Below are 22543 nucleotides of genomic sequence, written 5' to 3'. Positions count from 1 at the left end.
ATTTTTTTCTTTTTCAGAAAAAAATGAGGAGTCAGAGAGAGAAGGGCTCAACCTGCCTTTTTTATCTCTTGGAACTTACAGGCAATACAAAAAACTAGATTCTTGTCTGACTCATATATCAGCATCAGAATTTCTAACTACACTGGCTATCATTTTTGTTTGCATACCACTATATTTATTATGCACATGGGATATGCAGAATTCCCCTRCTTATTAAGGTAAGTATCTTAAATTTGATGTAAAAGCCAGCTCTAGGGGCTTCCCATAACAACTTAGAGAAGTTCTGATAGRACAATCAATGTATGAGACAGCAAGAATAAAGACTGTCTCTGTCTCTGACTTGCATGGTCAGTGAGGACGTCCACTTTAGTTTGATGAGATTTACTGGGCAGTCATTGAAAGATAATATGCAWAGTCAAAATGCTACTTCTACTATTGGATTTTAGAGATTTTGCTGACATGGAAATTGAAAAGAAAAACATAGCAGACAGAGAATAGAAAAATGAGAGATTTAAGAATTTGACCTAAAGCATGCACATCACAGTCAAGGTATCGGAGTATACCACCGGTCAAAACTAATGACACAAGAGTAATGTCAAYAATGTTGCTTCAATTTATCTATAACACACAACATCCTGCATTCGGGTCTACAAAAGAGCCACATTCTTCTTTTCTCCCCACTCCACTTCACCCTATTTCCACTGTGCCTGATTTCAGGCAGCTATTGTAATGACTAGAAATGGCAKCAAAATGTCCCGGTGAGTGCTCAGTTGAAAAGCAACTTGTATGAGGAACCCCACATAGTTTCTCTCAGGAAAATAATTGAGACAATAGCAATCCCATTGCTACATTCAAAGGAAAATAATAGGACAGCCCCATAACAAGGGATTGTTAGCAGCACAACAAAACAAACCTGCTGAGAGAGGATGAAGATGAAAAACTTCAAACGAATTCCCAAACACCAGGTTGTTTATGCAACTAGACTGTGTGACTGCTTGGGCTCATTACTCGCATCCTTCCTCTGCTTCCCTCATCTTCTTGCACATTGTTTGTAAAAGTAACTCACAGTAACTTAATATTTGATTAGATGACCAACTCTTTGGGACCATAAAACCACAACACCAAATWCAGTGCTGCCATCTGATTGTTAGCCACTACCACATCAGAACAACAACAAGAAAATCATATTCATAAAGGCAGTGCCAGGATCATATAACCAGGCTTGCTCCCTCACAATTTATGAGTTCTTTCCATTCCACCATTTTCCTAAAGCCAGCAACAACTCACATATATCTCTGAGTACAGTAGATCCTGCTTTCTGTATCTATAAATGACCAATAATCTAATCATACCAACTCTTGAAGAACTATGACTAATCTGCAAACTTCTCTGAGAAGTTTTTATACTATGTTACAGCTTTTTCACAGATCTCCTGTAAAGCCCTTCCATGACCACTGAAGCTATGAAAATATTTCAGAAAATGTGGGCTCAAACTGGATCAAGCCAAAGGAAACAGCATTCCCAGCTATCTGATTGTATAAACCAGAATCAAATGATCTGTAACATGTGGAACGGAGCCAGGAACTGAAGAAAACAATCATCTTCTAAGAAAACAACAGGAACTTCTGCGTGATGTTAATTAATAATGAAGAACATTTCAAAGCAAGGATTAAAACAATTCTGTGAAGCTACCAAGAGCAGAGGCAAGAAAGAACAAGACAGAAAACTGATAAACTCAAGGTCACAAATCATTATCCTCAAGCAGCACCTTAAAGWAGTTGCTTTGCTCTCTGACCAACACAGACTTTAATGAAATGGCATTTGGACTAAGCAACCTTGCTTATAGGTGGCCAGTAAATGCTGATGTGTTTTAGAAGCTCTATGCTCAGCAATAACTGTTATTAGTTTCCAAAATTTCTCATAAAGGAGTAAATACTTATTTCACCTGAGGTTTACGCTCTTGAGAAGAGCTAGGAAACAAAAARCTTTAGCCCCAGTCTGAGGAATTAAAAAATACAGCATAAAGCCTTGTCTCATGCCACATAAAAAACACGACAGCCATTGGTTAGACTATGAAAAAAAATATATATACATATATATTTACACACACTCCACAGGAAAAAAAAACACTTTAGTACAAATGTGGAATAAAGAGKTTTTTTTATCATTTCAACTTTCAATGATTTAAAATTATGAATATAGTTATTACGTGCATATGGTAGAACTAGTTATCACTCTTAGGAAAGTGATGTAACTTTTATAACTTATAACKTTTAGGAAAGTGATAACTCCACAGTAGTTACTGCTTTTTTATATAACTACATTTTATAAAGAAGATTTTAATTTTTTTTTATTTATTAACACCACCTTTGTTATGCTCTTATAACCAGTAATTACTAAGAAGAAAATATTTCTACGATCCACCAGTTGAAACTCATGTAGCTCTTTGAGCCCAAACACATTCCCCAAACATTACATTTCATCTCGGTCAATGCAGAAGAACCACATCAGTCTCAATTCCTACATATTTTGTTTCTTTCTTCCTTACTTTGTGTTGAAGCCCAACTGTACTGTGAGGATGGTTGTAAACCCATATGCCTGAGAGAGCTACTCTGAGTACATTTCCAAATCCTGTTCTCATCCTCCAGTTAGGACACACTAGCTTGAAATGCTGGAGGTGATTAGCTGGAGAATACTCAAACCACTGGAAGCTGTGAGTGCAAACTACTACAGTGCTCAAAAGGAAAGTATGAGAAACACATTCCAGCTTCTCTTTTAATATCCTCTGCAAAACTGAACCTGATCCCCTGTGTGAACCTGAAGACAAAATATCCCCGTGCACATACAAAACTTCTAAAACACCCTCCTTCCTAGTTTCTACCTTCCTTAAACCTTAACCATCTTTAACAAACATCCAAAAAATAAAAAGGCCCATTTGACTGTTTTTTAAAAACTTCTCTCAGTGCCAGTATAGCCAGGCTATGTAAACATTCAGCAGTTGACACTTAATGAACATCCATGTTATGGCTTTGCTGACTAGATTTAAAACTATCTCTTGCCTCTTAGTTTACTTCCGTTACAACAACAGGACAAGTAAATTGGGTCTGAAAGGAGGATGGGGAGAAAGCAGGGACAGGGCAGAGCACGTTCACTTTTATCAGCCACATGAGTAGAAGTGTGCATGCAAGCATCCCTATCTTAGTTTTGTTTCTCTGTGATGCTGTTAGTCATTTCTTTGCATACAATGTGTCCCGCACATCATGCAAGCTCCGCTTTTTAAAATCACGTTTTCCATTCAAGGACGCCTGCAGTCCAGTCTTTGTAGGAGACACCACAAAAATCATGATCTTTCACATGAAATTATAAAAACATAAAAAGACATTATGAACAACATACCACTGTATTACTTCAGCTTTATGTTTGCAACTACTACAATATATTTGCACTAGGCAGCTCTGTTGCAAATCTGAATCTCAGATACCTCCTGAGAGGAGGTATCTCCTCCAGAGTCACAGTGCAGACCCATCGGACCACTAACACATGAACATCCTTTACTCCCATGAGCTTCTCCTGATGGTAATTCTAATCTTGGTGCAGAGGGAAAGAAAGAAAGTTCACATTTACTGTACATTTGGTGCCGAGTTAATTGCATCAGGTCAAGACAAGTGCCTGACTGCCACTTCCATAACCCACTGAAGAGCATATCTAAGTGTGAAGCTGTGGTTAGAAAAGTCAGCAAGATATTAAGTTATGCAAGAATATATGGTAAGTAGCAACTATTACATATGTTTTATTTAAATTAACAGTGCAGTCTTATCTGGATATCTAGAATAGAATATATTAGAGATCACAGAAGGAAAAGCTGTTTGGAAAACAGTAAGAAAAAGCACAGACACAAATACTAAGACAGACAGACCGAAAAGAAAACCTGAAAAAAGACGAAAAAAGATGACATATTATATGKATATAAGTATGTAAGATAATAAATGCCACACAGAAAAGCAATTAAAAAAAACTATGTTCCCAAGAAGCTTCTTTTGATAATGCAAAAATCATGGGATGTGCAGTGAGTTTAAAAAGAGAAATATTGAGAAAGGCATGCTCCACCCAAAATCACGAAGCATCTATTGGTACAGGAAGATTCAGAATAATCTTTATACATTAAAACCTGGGAGAGACACAACAAGTATCAACTTGGTGTTTTTTTTTAACTACTATAAGTATCATAGTAACTTGCAAAATCAGGATGCAGAATCCCTGCAAGATTTCTAGACTTCTCTCCCTCTGTACCTAGGACCACTTACATCTTTATAAGTACTGTACCATCTTATCTTTATCTTTTCCTATCCAATAATAAAGTAAAATAAGAAAGAGAATGCTGACAAGGCATCATGTGATTTAAGAGTTTCTGGAGAAGACACATCRTCACCTCTCGAATACCAGAGCAGCCCCGTATGTCTGAATTATGGTCAGGGAATACCAGGTTTTGCTAAAACATTACTGTCCTGCCAGACAGGGAGAGTGGGAGGACTCAGCTTCTAACAACACTCCTAGACAAGACAATTTAGAGCAAGTTATGCCTGTTCTAAGACTGCAAAAGCCAAACTAGGCTTCAGCTGGCCCCTGAATGAGAGGGTTGTAAAGAACACTGCACTTCCATCTGCTTTCCTCTATTCTCACCAGAAATCTCAGTACTAGTTATTGGGTCATTAGAGCAGCTAACATGCAGTTGGGAAAAATGACTGGATATTGGATTTTTTTTCTTTTTTTTTTTTCTCCTTTTTTTTTTCTCTCTTTTCCCCTAGTTCATTAGTTGCACATTTGTTTTCAATGTGGAAAAAAAAATCCTGGAAAAGCGCAAAGTTTTTCCAACTTGACATGTTGCACTACGCAGTCATGTCATGCCGTGTCAGTAATGTCAACAGATAACTGCCACCATCCGAAGTGATGCATCAGGCTGGGATTACCAGAATAAATCATGTTTGTATGTACACAGATCACAGGCAGTGCAGTCAGCTGCTCTGCACTACTGTGTATCCACAGGATGTGCACATTAGGATATAATGCTCAGAGGCTCGTTCTCGTTTGCAAAGTGCTTTGCAACCATAACTCAATAGCAAAGGGCTACCGTGCAGTTATAACAGCATAAACCATCATCAGGGAAAAATACAAATCGATCAGTGCCAGCTATATTAAAGAAAGAGCATGCATCTGTCCCCAGTCTCATAAATTTAGTGCCTGTTGCAGGCCTTTTCTCTAGCCTACATTCAGTTTATTAACAACAGTATCTTCCATAAATAATAATAATGCAGAGTAGTTTCTTTCAAGATGAACACTCTTATTGTCTGTTGATCCTCTCCCTTGTCTTTTACATCTTGTGTATATTCCTCCTGCAAATGGCAGGGGGGAGTGAAGAGAAGAGCTGCTTTAATTTATTGTTTGAAGTTTATGCCCTTTAATTGGAAACAGTGTGCTATGCTAAGGAAGTGGCCCACGTAGGCCCCCTGAAATATCTGCGTACGTTAACAGGCATGTTATGCTTGTACAAAGGAAGCACAGAATTTACATTCTACTGCACCTTATAAATAAGTAATAAGAACAGATTAGAATTAYGCATTTACGCCTACTAGTGAGAGAGAGATGCATAATTCACAAGTGGCAAACCCTTAAGAGACTATGGAATTCCACCCCAGCCCTCTCCCTCCAATCTCACACATATAGAACAYGGCATATTTTTGACTCCCTCTGCCCCATCATTTATTTTCTTTCCTCTAGCTAACTTGCTTAGTTTTAAACTAAGTAATTCTGTCTTACAGAAAAGCAACACACTATGATTAGCAGTCATCAGTGCAAGAACATTTTTTCCATGTTACCATGTTACTGGTGTTATCTTTCTGGATTTTCTTGTAATGCTGAAGGACACAATTGTAGGGGGTTGTTGTTAAATGCCATTGCTTTCAGTAGGGGCCAGAGTGAACAGCTCTGGGAAACTAACGTGCCCTCCCTACTCACCAAGACGACACAGAACATGGCACTGCAACTTCCCTATGCATCCCACTCCTCTACCTGGATCTTGTGGAGGACAGTAGTATTTTAAGTTAATTTCTATGCACATCCAAATCCTCTGCATTTCTGCTGAAATTTGTAAAGTGATGTTGATTGTAATAGTAATTTATACTATGAAGGCCACAGAGTCCGCAGTGCTTCCAGCCTCCACCACAGCAGTTCTTTCTTTCAAAAGCCTTCTGATACCTGATGATAAGGTACAGGAACAGGGAAGGGCTTCACTCCAGTTGCTTTAATGCTTGTCTCGATTATGCTTGGAGTGCTACGATGTTGCTTACCGCRTCTCCCAAAGATGCATCACCAGGGGCAGACTCTCAGTGGAAGAAGTTCTCTTGTTATTTTTCCTGAACACTTTCCAGCTAAACTACTTAGTTCTCTGGATTTTTCCTGTGGCAAATATTTTTAATCATGTGCTAGTTCTAACTGCCATCTGTTTATCCTGCCTCAACCTCTGTTGGACCACCTGTTTTCATAGCTAAGACATGTACCTCTCTTTTTTCAACAATTTTAATTCTGTCTTTTTTTATTATTTAATCTTTTGACTCTTTCCATGTTCCATATTTTGAGTTTTCCTTGACTAACATTCTATGTACTTTATATCTGTGTGCAAATTAAGGCAAAAGATTTCAAATATGCAGRTATTTTAATTCCTAAGACAATTTAAAAGTTTAAAAATGCCTCTGTGACATTACAATGATATTAAATCCCATCAGCCTTATCATAAAAATTCAAAACATGTCAGTTAAATGGAAAAATAAAATTTTTACCCTAACTTCTAACAGCAACAGGCACCACAATTACATAGATACATAGGAGAWAATTATTATCCTTAGCTTTAGATGATGAAAAGGCTAGGACACCAGTTMATGAGAATATGTAAACTTGCTTTGAGTTGGATTGCTTAGTTGTTATTATTCCTTGATCAGAAGACAATAGGCTAACATAAAAATTAAGTGATCATAAGTAAGCATCAAAACTAACATTCAAAATGAATCAAGTCACGTAGTTGGATGTAAAGCACCAATGATTTGATTTAATTCTATATACCTTACCAGCTAAAAAATGCAAACACTCCCTAATTACAGCCTTTCACTTTGTATCAGCATAAGTTGCCCAAGTTATTACTACTTACAAACTGAAGAACAACACTACTTTATTTGAAAATTCATCCTACAGCTGACTTAGAGGYATCAGCATGAAACTAAACTTTCAGAGGGGTGCTATTGACATTCTACATGGTCAAGGACGGCGTTTCACTACTGACTACTTTTGACTACAGTTTGACTACTGAGGGAGGGTGGGCAAGGTCACCACTGACTCTGACAAGAAAGCTTTCAAGTGCTGGTAGAGCTTCTAGGGCTGCAGACAAAACCTTCCACGTGAAAGATACACGTTTAATCATTTTGACCTACCTAATACCTTTCTTGTACCACAACACATAAATAAATTTCAATTAATGCAAAATCCTGTGCAAATTGACACAAAATCTGGAAATTAAGACCATCAATAACTGGTCTGAACATAACACCTACATTTAAAATATGCTGTGTTTGAGCTGCTCCTGCTACCCATTCAGCACTGATTTTAGCAAATATAGCTTATATTGACTAGATAAATCCTAAAGCAAAATATTGTGTCCCTCTAAGATATTTGTATAGAATTATATATAKCATCTCCATTGATGGAAACCACAGATGTTCGTAGAAAGAACATAGGTTTCATTGATTAAATCACAAATTTAAATTAGAAACTGCTAGTGATATATTTCCAGATACAGAACAGAGGCAATATATTATCACTGGTATAAAAATTCACTTTTCCTCAGCTGACCATTTATTATCTTAAATCTGCAGACCTTGTGYGATGCCACTGCTTACCAAAATGATTGAACAGCACCATTATTAAATTGTAAATCCAGATGTTTATTTACATGCAGCTTTAAACATAGCCAGGAATGCAGAAAAAAGAAATCAATATATACATATTGCACATGTAACTTAAATGCGCAGCCACAAAAAAGGAACATGGTATAGCGAAAAGCAGCCATCATTGAAACAGCAATGATTTTKTTTCTCATTCATCTATTCAATCATTCTAAGATCATTTGTCTAAGTATTATTTAAAAAACATTAATCCGATATTCTTCTGATCTGTTATGTTCTCATAACTTTTTTTTTTTTAACCAGTTACTTTTTTGGGAATGCACATGTTTAAACTGTTACCTTCCTTATAAGGTATGAATATAGCACTCCAGAGAAAAATAAATACATAAATAAATAAGAGATCCTCCAATAGCCTTCAAAGCCAACCTACAACTTATGGAAAAATGCTTCATCAGAAACAGACTGCCATTAAAATATTGTCTTTTATGGAAAACTAGTAAAAAACACAATGGAGGTCAATACTGACTAAAAAGCTATTATGCTTTATGTAAGAAATTTAGGTGATCAATGTAGAAACCTAGGTTAGACTCCTGGCAGTGACTGAACAGGAAAGGAAGCCTCAAGAATGTCTTTYGTAATCTTCCCAATGCGATTTATGCCTCATAAATGTTTTTACATAACATAGGAGAAAAGAGAAACAAAAAACTTTGAAAATATAGGAATCCTCCTCCAATCATTCAAACCAATGTATTTTAAAAACCAAGTTTGTATCTAGCTACTGTACAGTTTTGTAACATTCAGATATGTATTGTTCATATACAGGACAGAACTTGTGAAAGATAAAACTTTCCGCAAAGACTGGACTTCCAGTACCTTCGAGAGAGAGGAATGAATTATTCTGAAAACGTCAGTTTTAAGGAAGTTCTTCTCARACTTCTTGAAATAACAGGTCTGAAACAAAGACTCACCTTTTCATATAACTGTCTCAGTAGAGCTTTCTCGTTTTTTATACAATTGTTAAAAATATATAAGCAATCATTAATGATTCAAGCAATGACACGTAAGTGTTAACGGCCTACAATTGGTCACCATTCATTAATATTCCACTGGCACTCAGGGGATGTTGGAAAACACCTGATAGGCAGAGGAGGGTGGGCATCCACTGCAAATTACACAAGAGCACTTGCACTGCTTTAGCCATTATCCCAGCTGATAAACAGAACTGACACACTTCCTTACAGCAATATGCAAGACAATATCTATCTTAAATTTGGCAGTTAGCAGACCAAGCAGTCAAGAGACGTGGGTCATAAATGATTAAGGAGAAATATATTTTCCACCATATAAAGAAAATCTCAGAATGAAACTTCATTATGCATCCTAATTGCATGATCAGGCAGGTTGCTCCACTTTTTGCAAGTCCATTAAGTTATGGCTAAGTGAGGTATATCCCTGTGCAGAGTATCATGGGGTTCAAACACAAGCTGCAGGTTGGCCTCAATCCATCTGTGCAAAAGGTATCATATCTTTATTTACATCAGACGAGCATTACCTGTAACCAAGCATAAACCATACCGAAGTGCCAAAATGATCCTGGCAAAAATCCTTTTGGGATAGAAATTTTTTTTCTATCTATATATGTATGTTCTATAAGTTAAATACGAAACAAAGAACAGTTTCTGAATTGTTTTCTAAAGTGTTTAACCTAAGTRCAACTGAACGAAATCTAAACCAAAACTACATGCCCAGGCACATGTTTTAGCAGCAGAATCAAAAATAGGACAGAACATAGTCCTTTCCCCTACAAGTTTCACATATATTACAATTACCAGAGGTGCTGCTGGAAATAAGACCCGGCAAAAAGTTTGTTCAGGTCGTAACTGCGACATGACCAAGACAGTGTATTCCAGTTCTTACAGATGTAAAGGGAACTCTCAATGCTTAACAAGAAACAGCGGTCACTGTGAGACAACTCCACATAAATAGCACTTATATCACCTAATATGGCCTTTTATGAAGTCAAAATACAGAGCAACAGATTATGCCCTTCAGAAATCCCAGAAAGGAGGTATGTAAAACACATGAGACGGGAGTAAGATGCACGAGATGGGGTGACTTCTTCCAAGAAAGGCCATACTCAAGCAGAAAGAATCAGAGTGGCAAAACAAGAATATGCTGCTATCTGACAGCAGTGTTTCTCACTTCTTGGAGAAGACCTGCAAATCCATAAATCAGCACATAGCACCTCCAAGATTTATTGAATGTGTTAAGTTTTAGATAAGGCCCTGGCATGAATCCCATTAGAATTCATTGCTATATGATGCAGTGCTTTATATTACATGACTCCAATTACTTAAGACAAAGGTAATCACTAAAACAGATCCTTTCACGCTCCCCAATGGTGAGTGATTTCTGACTGCCACAAGCCAGATTTGCTTCTCATCTCACAAACATACTACACACAAATACACTCTAATATATTCTTTGAAGATATTCTTAACATACATTGCTAGTAACAGGTGGACAATTAGCTCTGACGTTTCCAAAGAAAAGGCTGCATTTCAATTTATAAACCGAACTCCAAAAAAAACAKGGTTCTAATCCATCTCTCTCAATACACACTATCTTTTGAAGTAATCTCAACATCTTCAACTCTGTTGACCTATATATAACGTTTGTGTGTGTGTGTGTGTATCTTTTACATAGCTTTTTTTCTTTGTTTAAAACCAGAAACCAAAATATTTCCATACTGTCAAAGGGAAAAGGAGAAAAAAGCTCTCTCTCAGTTCCACACCTATTAGCTTTGGAGTAGGTATCTGATTCACTTTGCATTTGTACATACAAAAGACAGAAATACCAATTCCTCTCATTTTATAATTCATGTTGCGTTTTAATTTGGGGAAAGTGCTAGTCCAGCAACCTGAGCGCTTGGCAATTCCAGCAGGGTTAGCGTGAGTTCTCTCCTGGCTTGCTGTGCTACCCAAATCTGATCAAAGGACAAGGACTCCAGAAGCTCGTCCAGCTGTGGTTTTTATAATGACACCATTAGGTTTTGCTCTATAATCAAGGCCTCTAAAAGTCTCTGTAGCTTCAGGCTTAATATCTGCGACAAGGTTAACTGAAATCTGCAGCAAGGATAACTACTTTAGCAGATTGTATCAGCAGGAAATATTTAAACACTATTTAAAAGGATTTTAAATAAGCAGATTTTATTTAACACTGCACTAATGCACTGCAATAGAAAAGGATATGGCAGAGCTGCTACAAATAAACATAATGCTTTTACCCTTACCCCAACCYCTCCTCCCTTCTCAATTCCCCACATCTGTACTATTAAGTCCAACAGGTGGATGAGATCCTTCTATCTGAGGCTGAAATGCCAGTATTGGCTGGCATTTGCTCTTTGGTTTTGTGCCTGCTGAATTTGTGCCTGTTCTGGGTCTGCAGAATGAATTACAGAGCTACCTGTCCCTGGCAATGTCAGGGGTGCAGGTCCAGGAGTCTCCAATGTCCTGCCTTACCTCTGGCAGGACCTCGTAAGGAAGGTTTTATCTCCCTTGGTATAACTGCTGGGCTCTGCCTTCTAGTGCTACCCGCACCAATGGTCAAGTGAAAGGGTACACCCAGGCCAGCATACAGCCTGTTCTGTACCTACCACCCTGGAACACTTGAATTTCCTGTGTGCCTTATCATCTGCATATCTTAAGTCGTGTACGAGCAGATCACTGCAAGAGTCTGCAAATAAGAAAGAGACTGGTCACATCTCTTCAGGTCACATGCAAGGCTGATATTGCTGTACTGCAGGTCTCCTTCAGAGCCAACCCAAGAATTGTGAAATTTGGAGCYGTAATAAACATTAGCCTGACAGCATCGTTGGATAATAAACTACTCTTCCCAAAATATCCTGTTGGAAGAACAGGCTTGATTTATTCTGATATTTATAGCACCTTCATTGCGACTTGGAAGATGGGAAATAATCTCATACCAGATGACTATAGAACTTTTTCAATTGTTTATCCTTTAAGGCAGAAGCTCACGCTTTTATCTTTGGACATGTCCTAAAACAAAGGAGCACAAATCTCTAGGGTAGCAAATCAATGTTTTTAGAATGCTCCCATAACTCCAAAATATTTGAAAAGTAATCATAAGAACAGCAATGAGATCTTAATAAAACTTAGAAGCATGGCTTTCTCCRTGACATTTTTCTTTCCACTTATCCTCTTCACTACAATTTTTCTGTGGATTTTTTCTCAAACTGTTTCACTTTACAAAAAGTACAATACTGATGTCAAGACAAATTTTGTCATCACAAGTCTTTCATTTAAAATAAGCAGTACTAAGCAGGGGGATAAAAAGAATAACAAAAGGAAATAATGACCACTTTTTACACTAACTGTGTGTGGCTGTGTATAGCTTATTTTATGGTCTTGACCAATAGCAACATTAAAACAAATCCAAGTAATAATTTGTGTCCTACAAATTTTTCACTTCAAATATGCTGAACTCCATTTTCACAGGTGTCAAACCTCTGCCTCTTTTTCAGAGAAAAAGAAAGCTCCCATGGTATCCTCTTAATTTGGCAGGATCAGCTCTTCAGCACTCAGGTCAAGTGCCAATTTGAATAATCCAAAGTTTAGTTTACATTCTTAGAATAAAACATTGGACCTCTTTGCTGAAGTTCTGGAAACATTTCTTACAGGTTGGCACAGAAAAATAAGTTTCATTCAGCTGAGTGTTAACAAAAATCTATTCTTTTTAAAGATTCATGATAAGAACCATTAAAATTTGCTAAGGAAATTATACGAATGTAATTTGTTAACATTGTCAAGTGCCAAATGCTGCAGAAAAGGTAGGCACATACATCCAAGTGCCCTGCTAAGGAAGTTTTACTAGTATTTTGCAGTCTAAAGATATCAACAAAGTTCTCCTTTGTAAACAGCTTAGGTAACACACAGCTGAGTCTCCCAAATGTGCAGCATTTAAGCAAAAATGAAGATTTTGAGGGTTTTCTTTTTTCAGAATGTGTCACTACAATGATAGGGTTTCCACCAAAACAAAGTATTTTGCTCACATCTGACCAACGTGTGTCACTAGAAATCTCTGCTTACGTCTTTCTGCATTTTAGATTGTATCAGCACCATCAGCCAAGGGTTCTGCTGTCTGATATTTTCCAGCATTCCTATCATCTTTCATGTAAGTAGGTGYGAAAAATTCTGGTCATTTTGTTTTGTTATCAAACAGAAAAGTCAAAACCATTAAGAAATTTTCACATTTCCAAGTAGAAAATTCCAGCTGGTATATGAGCTTTTACATGACCGCACTCATTTCCCCTCCCCACAGACTTTGCCCTCTAAGCAAGGGATATATATTTTATATRTTCTTAAAAGTTACTTCCCCACTGCTATGGGCTCATCTCCTTAGAACAGTGGGGAGTGGGAGAGTTTTGGAGAGTGGGAGCCTTATTGCTAACTGTTTTCCCAAGCTGCAGCTTTGAAAACTGGGTTACAGGAGTTCCTACACTCAGATATACAGAAAAAGGGTCTGGATTCACTCAGCCTAAATTCCAGCTAGGACATTGAGTCGAATATTTTCCCTTGGCTTGTCCTAGCCCCCTGGAGGCTGATACCCACAGGCAACATTAAGCTTTCACTGCAATTCAGGATGCGAAATAGCACCCAGAGAGCATGAAAGAACAGTACAGCAGAGGGCAAATGTGGAAAGGTGAAAGCAGAAGAAACAATGGCAGCTCGAGGCAAAGGTGCTGGGGTGCAGGGGCTGACGAGTTCCTAGTGCTTTATTACTCACAATACAGAAACAAGATTGGTCAATATGGGGAAAATAATTAAAGATACTAATGGATGATGGATGCCTAATGGATGCCCCTTTTCAGTGTGGTAAAGTGTACATTTGCCATATGTGCTTTTAAAGGGTTTCCTTTTTAATTACAGCTCAACCCCTACAGACAACACTTGAATTTCCATGAAAATCAATGAGTATTTCAAGCTCTCCACAACTGTCAAGATCAGGAACAAAGCTAACAATACATCTGCAGCTACAGTGGTGAGAAAAYATATCCTCGAGTCAAGTCATGGGCTAACTAGCACAGGCACAAACCAATTACACTTCCCATGGTCTAAAGTGAAACTCAGCAAAGTACCAAGTTTTGAACAGAGGCCTTCTTAAAGTTTTTAAACCAAATTGAACCATTTCAATTGACACAGCATTTTAAAGTTTCAAAAATGCTTCAATCTGTGACTTTATGGTACAGGCAACTAATGAGAAGCTCAGCTGTATAATTATTAAATTAGGAAAATCATTTTGGCAAATGAATAGGGAACAGATGTCAGAAAGGATGAACTTTGGCTTTCTGGTTAGGGTCAGTAGCATATTATTATGARGTAATAAGTCACTAGCAAGACAAAGATAAATGCTGCAAGGACAAAAATAAGGAAAAGAACAGAAAGCTAGGAAAGAAGGAAAGAGATATSTGTAACTGAAAAGTTAAATACCCATCTTTTCAATGTAAAACTGCTCTTGCAAAAAACATGTTGCACTTCTTTTAACAGTAGTCTACAAAGAAAAGAAAATTTGGGCTCTAGAAAGAAGCAAAAATAGTTCAAATCAGAGATACACACAGATCTAAGCAACAGAATTCAGACAGAACTGCAATTTCTAATGACTCAAATCCCAACCTGCTGGCTCAGATCATTCCTTCTCGCTCAGGCAAAGTGAAAAATTGGTAGCTAAATAGAATGGGGCCAGAGCAAACAGTCAGATCTCTACCACATGATCAGCACGTGAGCACGGGGGCCTGCGAGCGCTGATTCATCACCCTTCTCTTTGAGGAGTAAGGGACAAAAAGGAAGCTCCCATTAGCACCCACAGAATGCAAGTCCTGATGAGAAGATACCACACCCAAACAGAAAGATTTTATCCTCCTGAATCCTAGTGCATACTGCGAGAAAATTGGAATTACAGTTCAAGAGCCTTGTGCCTGTCTTTCAGGGGCAACATTTCAGGTTCTTGGAAAGCTGATGAAACTGCCATCCCTGGGACCACTTTTGCTAGACTAGTTCTGCAGTCTGTGGGCAGCCAGGATTCAGGGGCTGAATTTTTTTCTCTCTTTTTATACAATAGATGGGCTGGGAATAAGCACGCGTCACTGCTCTCAATATATCCTCAGTCTATCTTCAAAACAAACACACAAAAAACCCCACGCAACTGAAAACTGAGCAACCGAATAGTAATAAATGAAATTTATGAAATGCTCAGTTGGAATAGTATCAAGTTACATTTAAAATAAATAAACTATTTCCAGATAAAACCAACAGAAGCTCTGCTAGGAATGTTATGAATCAAAAGAACTTTCTGTTGACTAGTTTAGCAGAATATAATCAGATGTAGCTGGAAAAGACTCCACGTAATCATTTAATATTTGGAGGTTGGGAAATGGAGAATCAAATCCTCAGCCTTTTCAACTTGTCCTATTTCTAGAAACATAACTATAGTTACCAGTTGATTCCAGTTTCTACTAATAAGCATACATTGTAGCTGTGGGTCACGATACAATCAGACCAGAATGCAAGAGCAAACAAACAAAACTGTATTAGGCTGAACACTTCCCCAGACCTTCCATATTCATCTTCAATACAGGACCAGGCTGCATATGGACACACCAGTAAAAATACCTGTGATGAACTTTCAACAACGATTTTAATAAGACTGGAAGCACAATTATTCCCACTTCAAATTTTTTAAAAACAGTGTGGTAGGATGGCAATAAGAGATTAATGGAGATCTTGCAAAAAAAGAAAAAAGAAAAAAAAAGATAAATGGCTCTACAAGAATACCAGAAAACTGAAGGAAAGAAGGAAATTAATTGAACCTACACTTTTGATAAATATCTATTTTTTTTTGCATAAGAAAAATGTATACTAGTTTGAGCTGTCATTATGCTAACCTATATTCTATTTTTCATATTATTAGTAATACATAATGTGGTAGTTTATATTCAAAAATAAAACCAGAATGTATATACCTCATGTATTTATCCAGACATACACTAAGGTTACTATGGTTACGAAAAATCCATTACCTTTGAATACAGAATGAAAAAGTTTGACTTAAAGTGTGCACTATTTATTACAGCGATCATCAACAGCCTTCAGGAGGTTCTCTAACTGGATTCATTTTTCAGTGTCAAAACTGACCCACCACACCAGTAGCTTATGGTCTGTGCAAGGCAAAGAAAGCTGAGCTATAAAAAATTGTAAATATGTTTTATACTAACTCGAGATCCAGAAATGGCTTTGAATTTTAAGGCCTTGCATTAAAAAAAAAAAAAAAAAAAAAAAAAGGATGTCCTTGACATCCTTTTCCTTGATTAGTCCAAAATGAAATGTTTTAGTTGTACATATACATATTACCTGAAATACATAAATTCTGATAAGACCAGAGTAGTGATTATATTTTCCTGTGATAATTCAATTTTTTTTTCATGGTATGAATAGTTTTAATGTGAACAAATGATTTGGATACCTAATTAAGCTATAAAAAAGTAAAGTTAAAACAGAAAAGTCAGAGTACTACGCTTCACTCTACTGCCAAATAACATTGATACAGCTCTGATGCAAAAGTTTAAGAATACTGAGATAACCTGACTGTTGACAGAGATTGTATAACTCATTGAAAAGGGATTTAAGTTATGCATTGAACATGTGAATTAAACACGGGCTGCTCAGAAAAGCAGCACAAAGGCTTGCTAATTAATAACGTCTAAGCACAACAGAAAACTATTAAAATTTGTGTCATATTTCTCATCTGCAGTAGCTTACAGCTTACTTGTTTTGAGAGCTGAATGTGCTACCAAAAAAAAAAAACCATACAAAAATTCTTAAAAGATGACTCAAATCTTGTATTTTAGAATAACACAAAATAAGATTTAGAGAATCTCTGGCAAAAAGGCAGGTGTGTAATTATCAGTAAGACTCTCAGAGAGGAGTTATATGAAGGATGTTTTAAGAAAAACAAATGGGTTTGCAGTGGAGTGCCGAATTATTATTTATTTATTCTTTTCTCCTGAAACGCATTTGAAATACTTTGCTTTAAAAGAAGGCACTGGTGTGGTCACTTTTTACCAGACATAATACTTTTTTTTTTAAATAAGAACCTCGAGGTAGAATAAAAGTTATCATGATAGGCTGTAACCCAGGTCCATGCGGAGCAGAAGAACCATTTAATTTCAGCCTCATCCAGGAAAYATTTTGAAGCCTGACACTGAGAGCCAAAGCACTAACCGCCTCAATACTATCATGTTAACAGAGGGCTCAACCTCACAGCTCAGTCCAAACTTCCTAAATCTTCTGTACAGCCTCATTACTGGCTTACTCCACCTTCCACTGGATGCAGTTGACTTTCTAGGCAGGGAAAACCATAGCAGCTATGCAGTACCCATCCGACGTGGCACCTAGCATAGAGCTCACCTTTTACAACATGTTTGGTCCCGTTCCCAGAGTAAATTGGTACTCCATTCAGATACAAAGTATACTGGGTAACGACACCATTGGGCATTTTTGGTGGACTCCAACTCAACAGCAGCAACGTGGGAAGGGCTATTGCTGTGGGAGGCTGCACATCTTCAGGGGCTGGGAAAAAAAAATTATAAGAGATTATAATGCATTCTATATATATATGAACAATATATATATATTATGAACAATAAAAGTAATGAATGTTTCCATAGGGAAACAGGGATAGCTGGAGAGTGTGCTACAGTGTCTTATGTATCATCAATTCACAGCTAAGAAGAGCACATAACAAGAGCGTTTGCAAACAGAAACTCCACGCATTGACTTTTTGTTCGGTTCTTATGAGAGATACAAGAAAAGAGATAAAATATATTCCCGATCACCTTAAAAAAAAAAAAAACTAAAAAAAATGCACCTTTCTTCTTGCCTAAACCTTCCCAATATCTGAATACAGTGGGCATTTCTCTAAAACAGACTACATGTCTTAGTAAGCACATTTACAAAGCTTAGAAAATGAGATATAAACTCTTTTAATTATTGTATTGCATCAAAAGTACGTAGACAAAACCATTTTCATGTTTCCCTCACAAGTTCTGTTTCCTATTTGTCTGTCAGAGGCTTCACACTTCCACYATTGATAATGCTACCAGGCAAATTCAGAGAGTTTATTCAGAACTTTCAACAGGCAATAATTGGGTTTTGATTTGACTAGTGCTGGTCAAAACCATTAACATGCTCACATCAAAGTTACATTCCAACAATATTAGACAGCCTTGTTAAAAATGCAACACAGAGTTACCAGACAGGACTGTGGGAGTGAGGAAATTTTGAAAACTACAAATCCTCACTATGCTACTAGGATAAATTTGGACTAACTGATGCTTTCAGCTTGGGATTTGGTTTTGGAGTGGTGTGACCAAGAAGAGAACTTGACTTGGACTTTACCTGAGAAGGGAGTTGTATAGGCTACAGATCTTTAGGCAATAGCTCCTCCAGTAATCGATGTGTATTACTTATACCCTTTAATCCCCCAAACCATAAAGTATTTTCTCTTTCTTCCTGCTTTAGAGTTAAAGTTAAGCTTAGAAAATACTAGTTTAAATTTGAGCACAACGTAAACATAAAACAGTTTACAAAAGAACAGAAAATATGTACCACGATTAATAAATAACTCAATTGGTATTTGGAGATTTCATCACACTGAAATAATTGTTGCCTATCGCTGGTGTTTAGCAGTTAACAGAAACCACAGAAATCAACCGTTTGATTCTCAATTTCATACTGTGCCATACAATCAATTCTTTTTAGTCAGACTGTCTCTAGATTTACTTCTGAGCCATAGTAAAATGAAGAAGCTTTCATTAATCTTTCAGATGCTTCATATTAATGACAAGGCTCTTGCATGAACAATGTAACAGCAATTAAAAAGCCCATTAATCTGCATTACAGCTATTAAAGATGCATGTCATTAAAGGGTATGGAGTTTGATTCATTTTCACACCCCCCCAAAAAATGGAGCAATTATGGCCTGGCAATGCACTTTGTCATCAAATTAGGTTGGGGTTTTCCAGCAAATGGCTTTGCAGCATTTAGCTCTTCTCCTGTTTTATTATTCATGACTGAAATGTGGAAGTCAAGACCTTTGAAATTACTTTACCTTCTTGTGGAGTGGAGATGTTCAATGCATGCAAGCTCTCAGTGCAGCCAGCCAAAGTGCAAGCAGTTAGGGTTACAGCATAGTTTGTGAAGGGATGCAAGCCTGTCAATACGCCTGCAACAGAGGAAAGCAAGATGTTACACATGTCATACAGTGTATAGATTGTTATATGTGCGTACAAAGACACAAGGAAAAAACTAAAATTTTCATAACCTGCTTCCACTATCCTGGATGCAAAAGAAAAATAATTTAAGTTTTCATAGCCAGTATGCCACGACTTAGATTTTGAAAAATAAATTGGTATAACATTCAATATACTACTAATTCAGATCTTCAGTTCTCCACTATATTAAGGTGCATATCTTAATAACTAGGTCACATTTTTTCACAGCCCCCCCTCTCATCAAATTAATTCTGGTACACATTTTGCCTTTTCAAGAAATTCTCACTCTCTGCCAGAGCCTCCACACTGCTACCCCTAYTCCTTCATAAACTAAAATCTCTCCTGTGTATGAAACATCCCACTTGCATTCCTCTACTTTAGCAGCACTGTATAAGACACATGCTTGCTAAACTACCACAGTCACCTAATTCAGATAATAATACCCAGAGATTTAAAAGGAAAAAAAGGTTTGTGATCTTGTGCTTTTTCAGGGCCTGCTGCTATTAGCGAAGAGGTACTGGATTCCCACAAACAGATTAGCTACATGCCCCACGAGTTTGGTTTCAGTCCCAGGGTCAAGAAGGATAAATGGTCATTCTGACACATCGATGCCATCAAAATTAATTATGAAAAATACCTCAGAAACAAATACAACACATTGCTCCCAATCACTTAAAAATAAACAGTGTATCAGAGTGAAATATATGGAAAAAATTATAAATGCATTAACTTCTATGCAGTAATTTTCAAAAACACCTATTTCAAAGTAAGTTAGACAATAACATACAATAGAGACAATATGAAATGAAAAAGCAGAGGTAATTTAAAAGAAGGTCTATTCATTTCAAATTTCATTTTGAACCGTGTTCTCACCTCTACTATATGACTTTTAGTAAAAGAGCCTGCTTAATTAAATATTAAAATATATATTAAATATATATATTTATGCTGCAAACTATGTTATTTAAGAACTGTCCCATACTGGAATGCCACAAAACTATGTCATTGCATAAAGAGCTTCAGAACAACTGGCACTTTAGAGAACCGTAAATCAGGCCAAATGTCCCTTAGCACAATGATGGTGCAAAGTCCTTCGGAACACAAACAGGAAGAGGAAAGCAATCCACTTTTCAGTGACTTACTAGGCAGTACAACACACTGTTGGCTTTAAGTAGAAGTCCTTTTCCCCTTATAATCCACAAAAACAGTCTTGAGAATTTGATGTAGCATTATTATATTATTTTTCTGAGCAGGACCAAAGTAAATCCAAATATCTTTCTAAGAAGTGTATTCATATGGAAAATGAGGTTCATGTTAACTATGTCCTCTTGGAAAGTGGACATTGACTACATCTTTGAATTTTCCTACACGTGAAGAGATAATCAGAAGTAACAGTCACTAGAGTGTAGTTGTGCTGAAGCAAAAATGTTGTTCAGAATTAACTCACTGTAGCAAAGTTTTTGATTTTGCAAATCCTCCATTAATGCTAGAAAGCTATACTACTGTCTTACAAGCTAATGTAAATATTACAGGGTGGAATAAAAAGGCTGTGTCAGACATTACCCAAGCAAACTTGCCTATAATCTTTTGGGGACAGAAGGCAAATATTTTTAAGAGCATTCAATACGCATAAATAGAAAATTATGATGTCTTTACATGTTAGGATCCCTGTAAAGCAGGATTACTGGAATCTGCTTAAGCCTTAAGATAAAAGACTTATTTCTTGATCATAAAGGGTTAAATATGGAGAAGCATAAAAGGTATTATTTGAGCTACCTTCAGCAAATAAACACTTCCAGAAATGAAATCCTCTAACTATGACACTCTCCAGCTCTTGCTTAAGAGAAACATGGTATAGTATAAATGCTAGCTCACTGTTCACTCTGCTATGCTTCAGGATGCAATTTAGTTTTATTTGTGCATTTAGCACCTGTAGCCTTCTTTTCTCAAGAAGCAGTGAATTAATGTTCCTTGCCTGTTCAGATGGAAGACATTTGGTGGGGTCACCAATGGCTTCAGGCACTGGGAGCCAGCAGTACGTATCCAGAAAGACTCCCATAGCACTATAAGGTTTTGAGTTGGGCTGCTAGGCTGTGCTTTTTACTGCTGACAAAGATTTTACATGATACATCTGCAATGCAATAGGTTTTTACACTGATATCTAGTAGGCTTGTGAAGGACAGTGAGAATGTTAAGGGAAAAACGCTTTTGAAACATGAAGTATCTTTTGCTTAAAAAAAAGTATTCAGCAAAGGCAGCAACTGCAAATGTTTTATTTCACAATTAATATCTTTCATTCGCACACACACACACACACACACAGTCCGCACTATATTTTCTCAACAAAGAAACAGATGTGCTGCATAGGTAGGCAAGAGAAAGTGCACAGATTTTATTTACATACTTCAGCAAACTACTTTTTTTCTCAGCTGCCAACCTATCTGTTTGGCCGGCATCCACTGTAATCTGTTCTCCTTCATTATGTTAATCTGTGGGCGGAAAGATTTCTGTCATCTTCAAATCGCTTGTACAGCAATGGTAAACACCTTGGCCTGTCTGTAATTGGACAGGTGTCTGCATTGGTGTCAACCAGCTTTTAATTCAATTAAAGAACTGGCTGCTCTGCTCTCATTACCCACTCATTTCCTCTGCACTTTAGTCAGTCAGTGCAATTTACACTCAGAGCCTGACTATCTAGAGTACAAAGTCAGCAGTCCCATAGCAAAGATCACTGATACACGTGCATTAATTTATAGCACAGCAAAATAAATTTTGCCATTAAAAAAAAGGCCTATGAGCCGATCAAGAGGAGCAACATTTTTAAAATGTTTTTTCTTACTCTTTGAGTTGTGCACTCTGATTGGCATCTCGTGCTTATAGCCAATAACTAATGACCTGATAAGAGGCCATAAGGCTTTCCAAGAAAGGATGATAATGGAGCAAAATTCAGCCACAGCCACATGTGCATATATTCTACTAGAGTTAAGAGGTAAGAGGCAGATAAAATGTTGCTTTGATGAGGAGATAGAAAAGGAAGGACACATCAATATTTAAGAGTACGGTCAGCCTTCCCTACTTGGGATGTGGGTCCCATTCATTCAATATGCCACTACAGAGCAGCTGAATCCATCTAGACTTAAAATTTACATCACAGACCACATTGCAAGCCCTAAAATCTGCATGGGGAATCAGAGAATGTAAATCATCCTAACACACCACTCCTATCTGCCCACTTAAAGAACCTTTG

At 37.1% G+C, this 22543-nt stretch overlaps 1 protein-coding gene across 1 annotated transcript in view; it reads right to left on the bottom strand.

Moving 5' to 3' along the window:
* Positions 1–22543, bottom strand: part of USH2A (usherin) — a 336721-nt gene that overhangs the window by 176873 nt on the left and 137305 nt on the right. Inside the window, exons 30-31 of the mRNA XM_026048437.1 lie at positions 19134–19247; positions 17432–17593 (exon numbers count right to left, since the gene is read on the bottom strand). Of these exons, the coding sequence (XP_025904222.1) occupies positions 17432–17593; positions 19134–19247 (276 nt within the window). The remainder of the gene's footprint in view (positions 1–17431; positions 17594–19133; positions 19248–22543) is intronic.

Source organism: Nothoprocta perdicaria, unplaced genomic scaffold, assembly GCF_003342845.1.
Source record: "Nothoprocta perdicaria isolate Ctin4 unplaced genomic scaffold, notPer1 scaffold_54, whole genome shotgun sequence".
Lineage (NCBI taxonomy): Eukaryota > Metazoa > Chordata > Aves > Tinamiformes > Tinamidae > Nothoprocta > Nothoprocta perdicaria.
The sequence above is the reverse complement of the archived record's forward strand: the minus strand, read 5'-3'. Positions and strand labels throughout refer to the sequence as shown.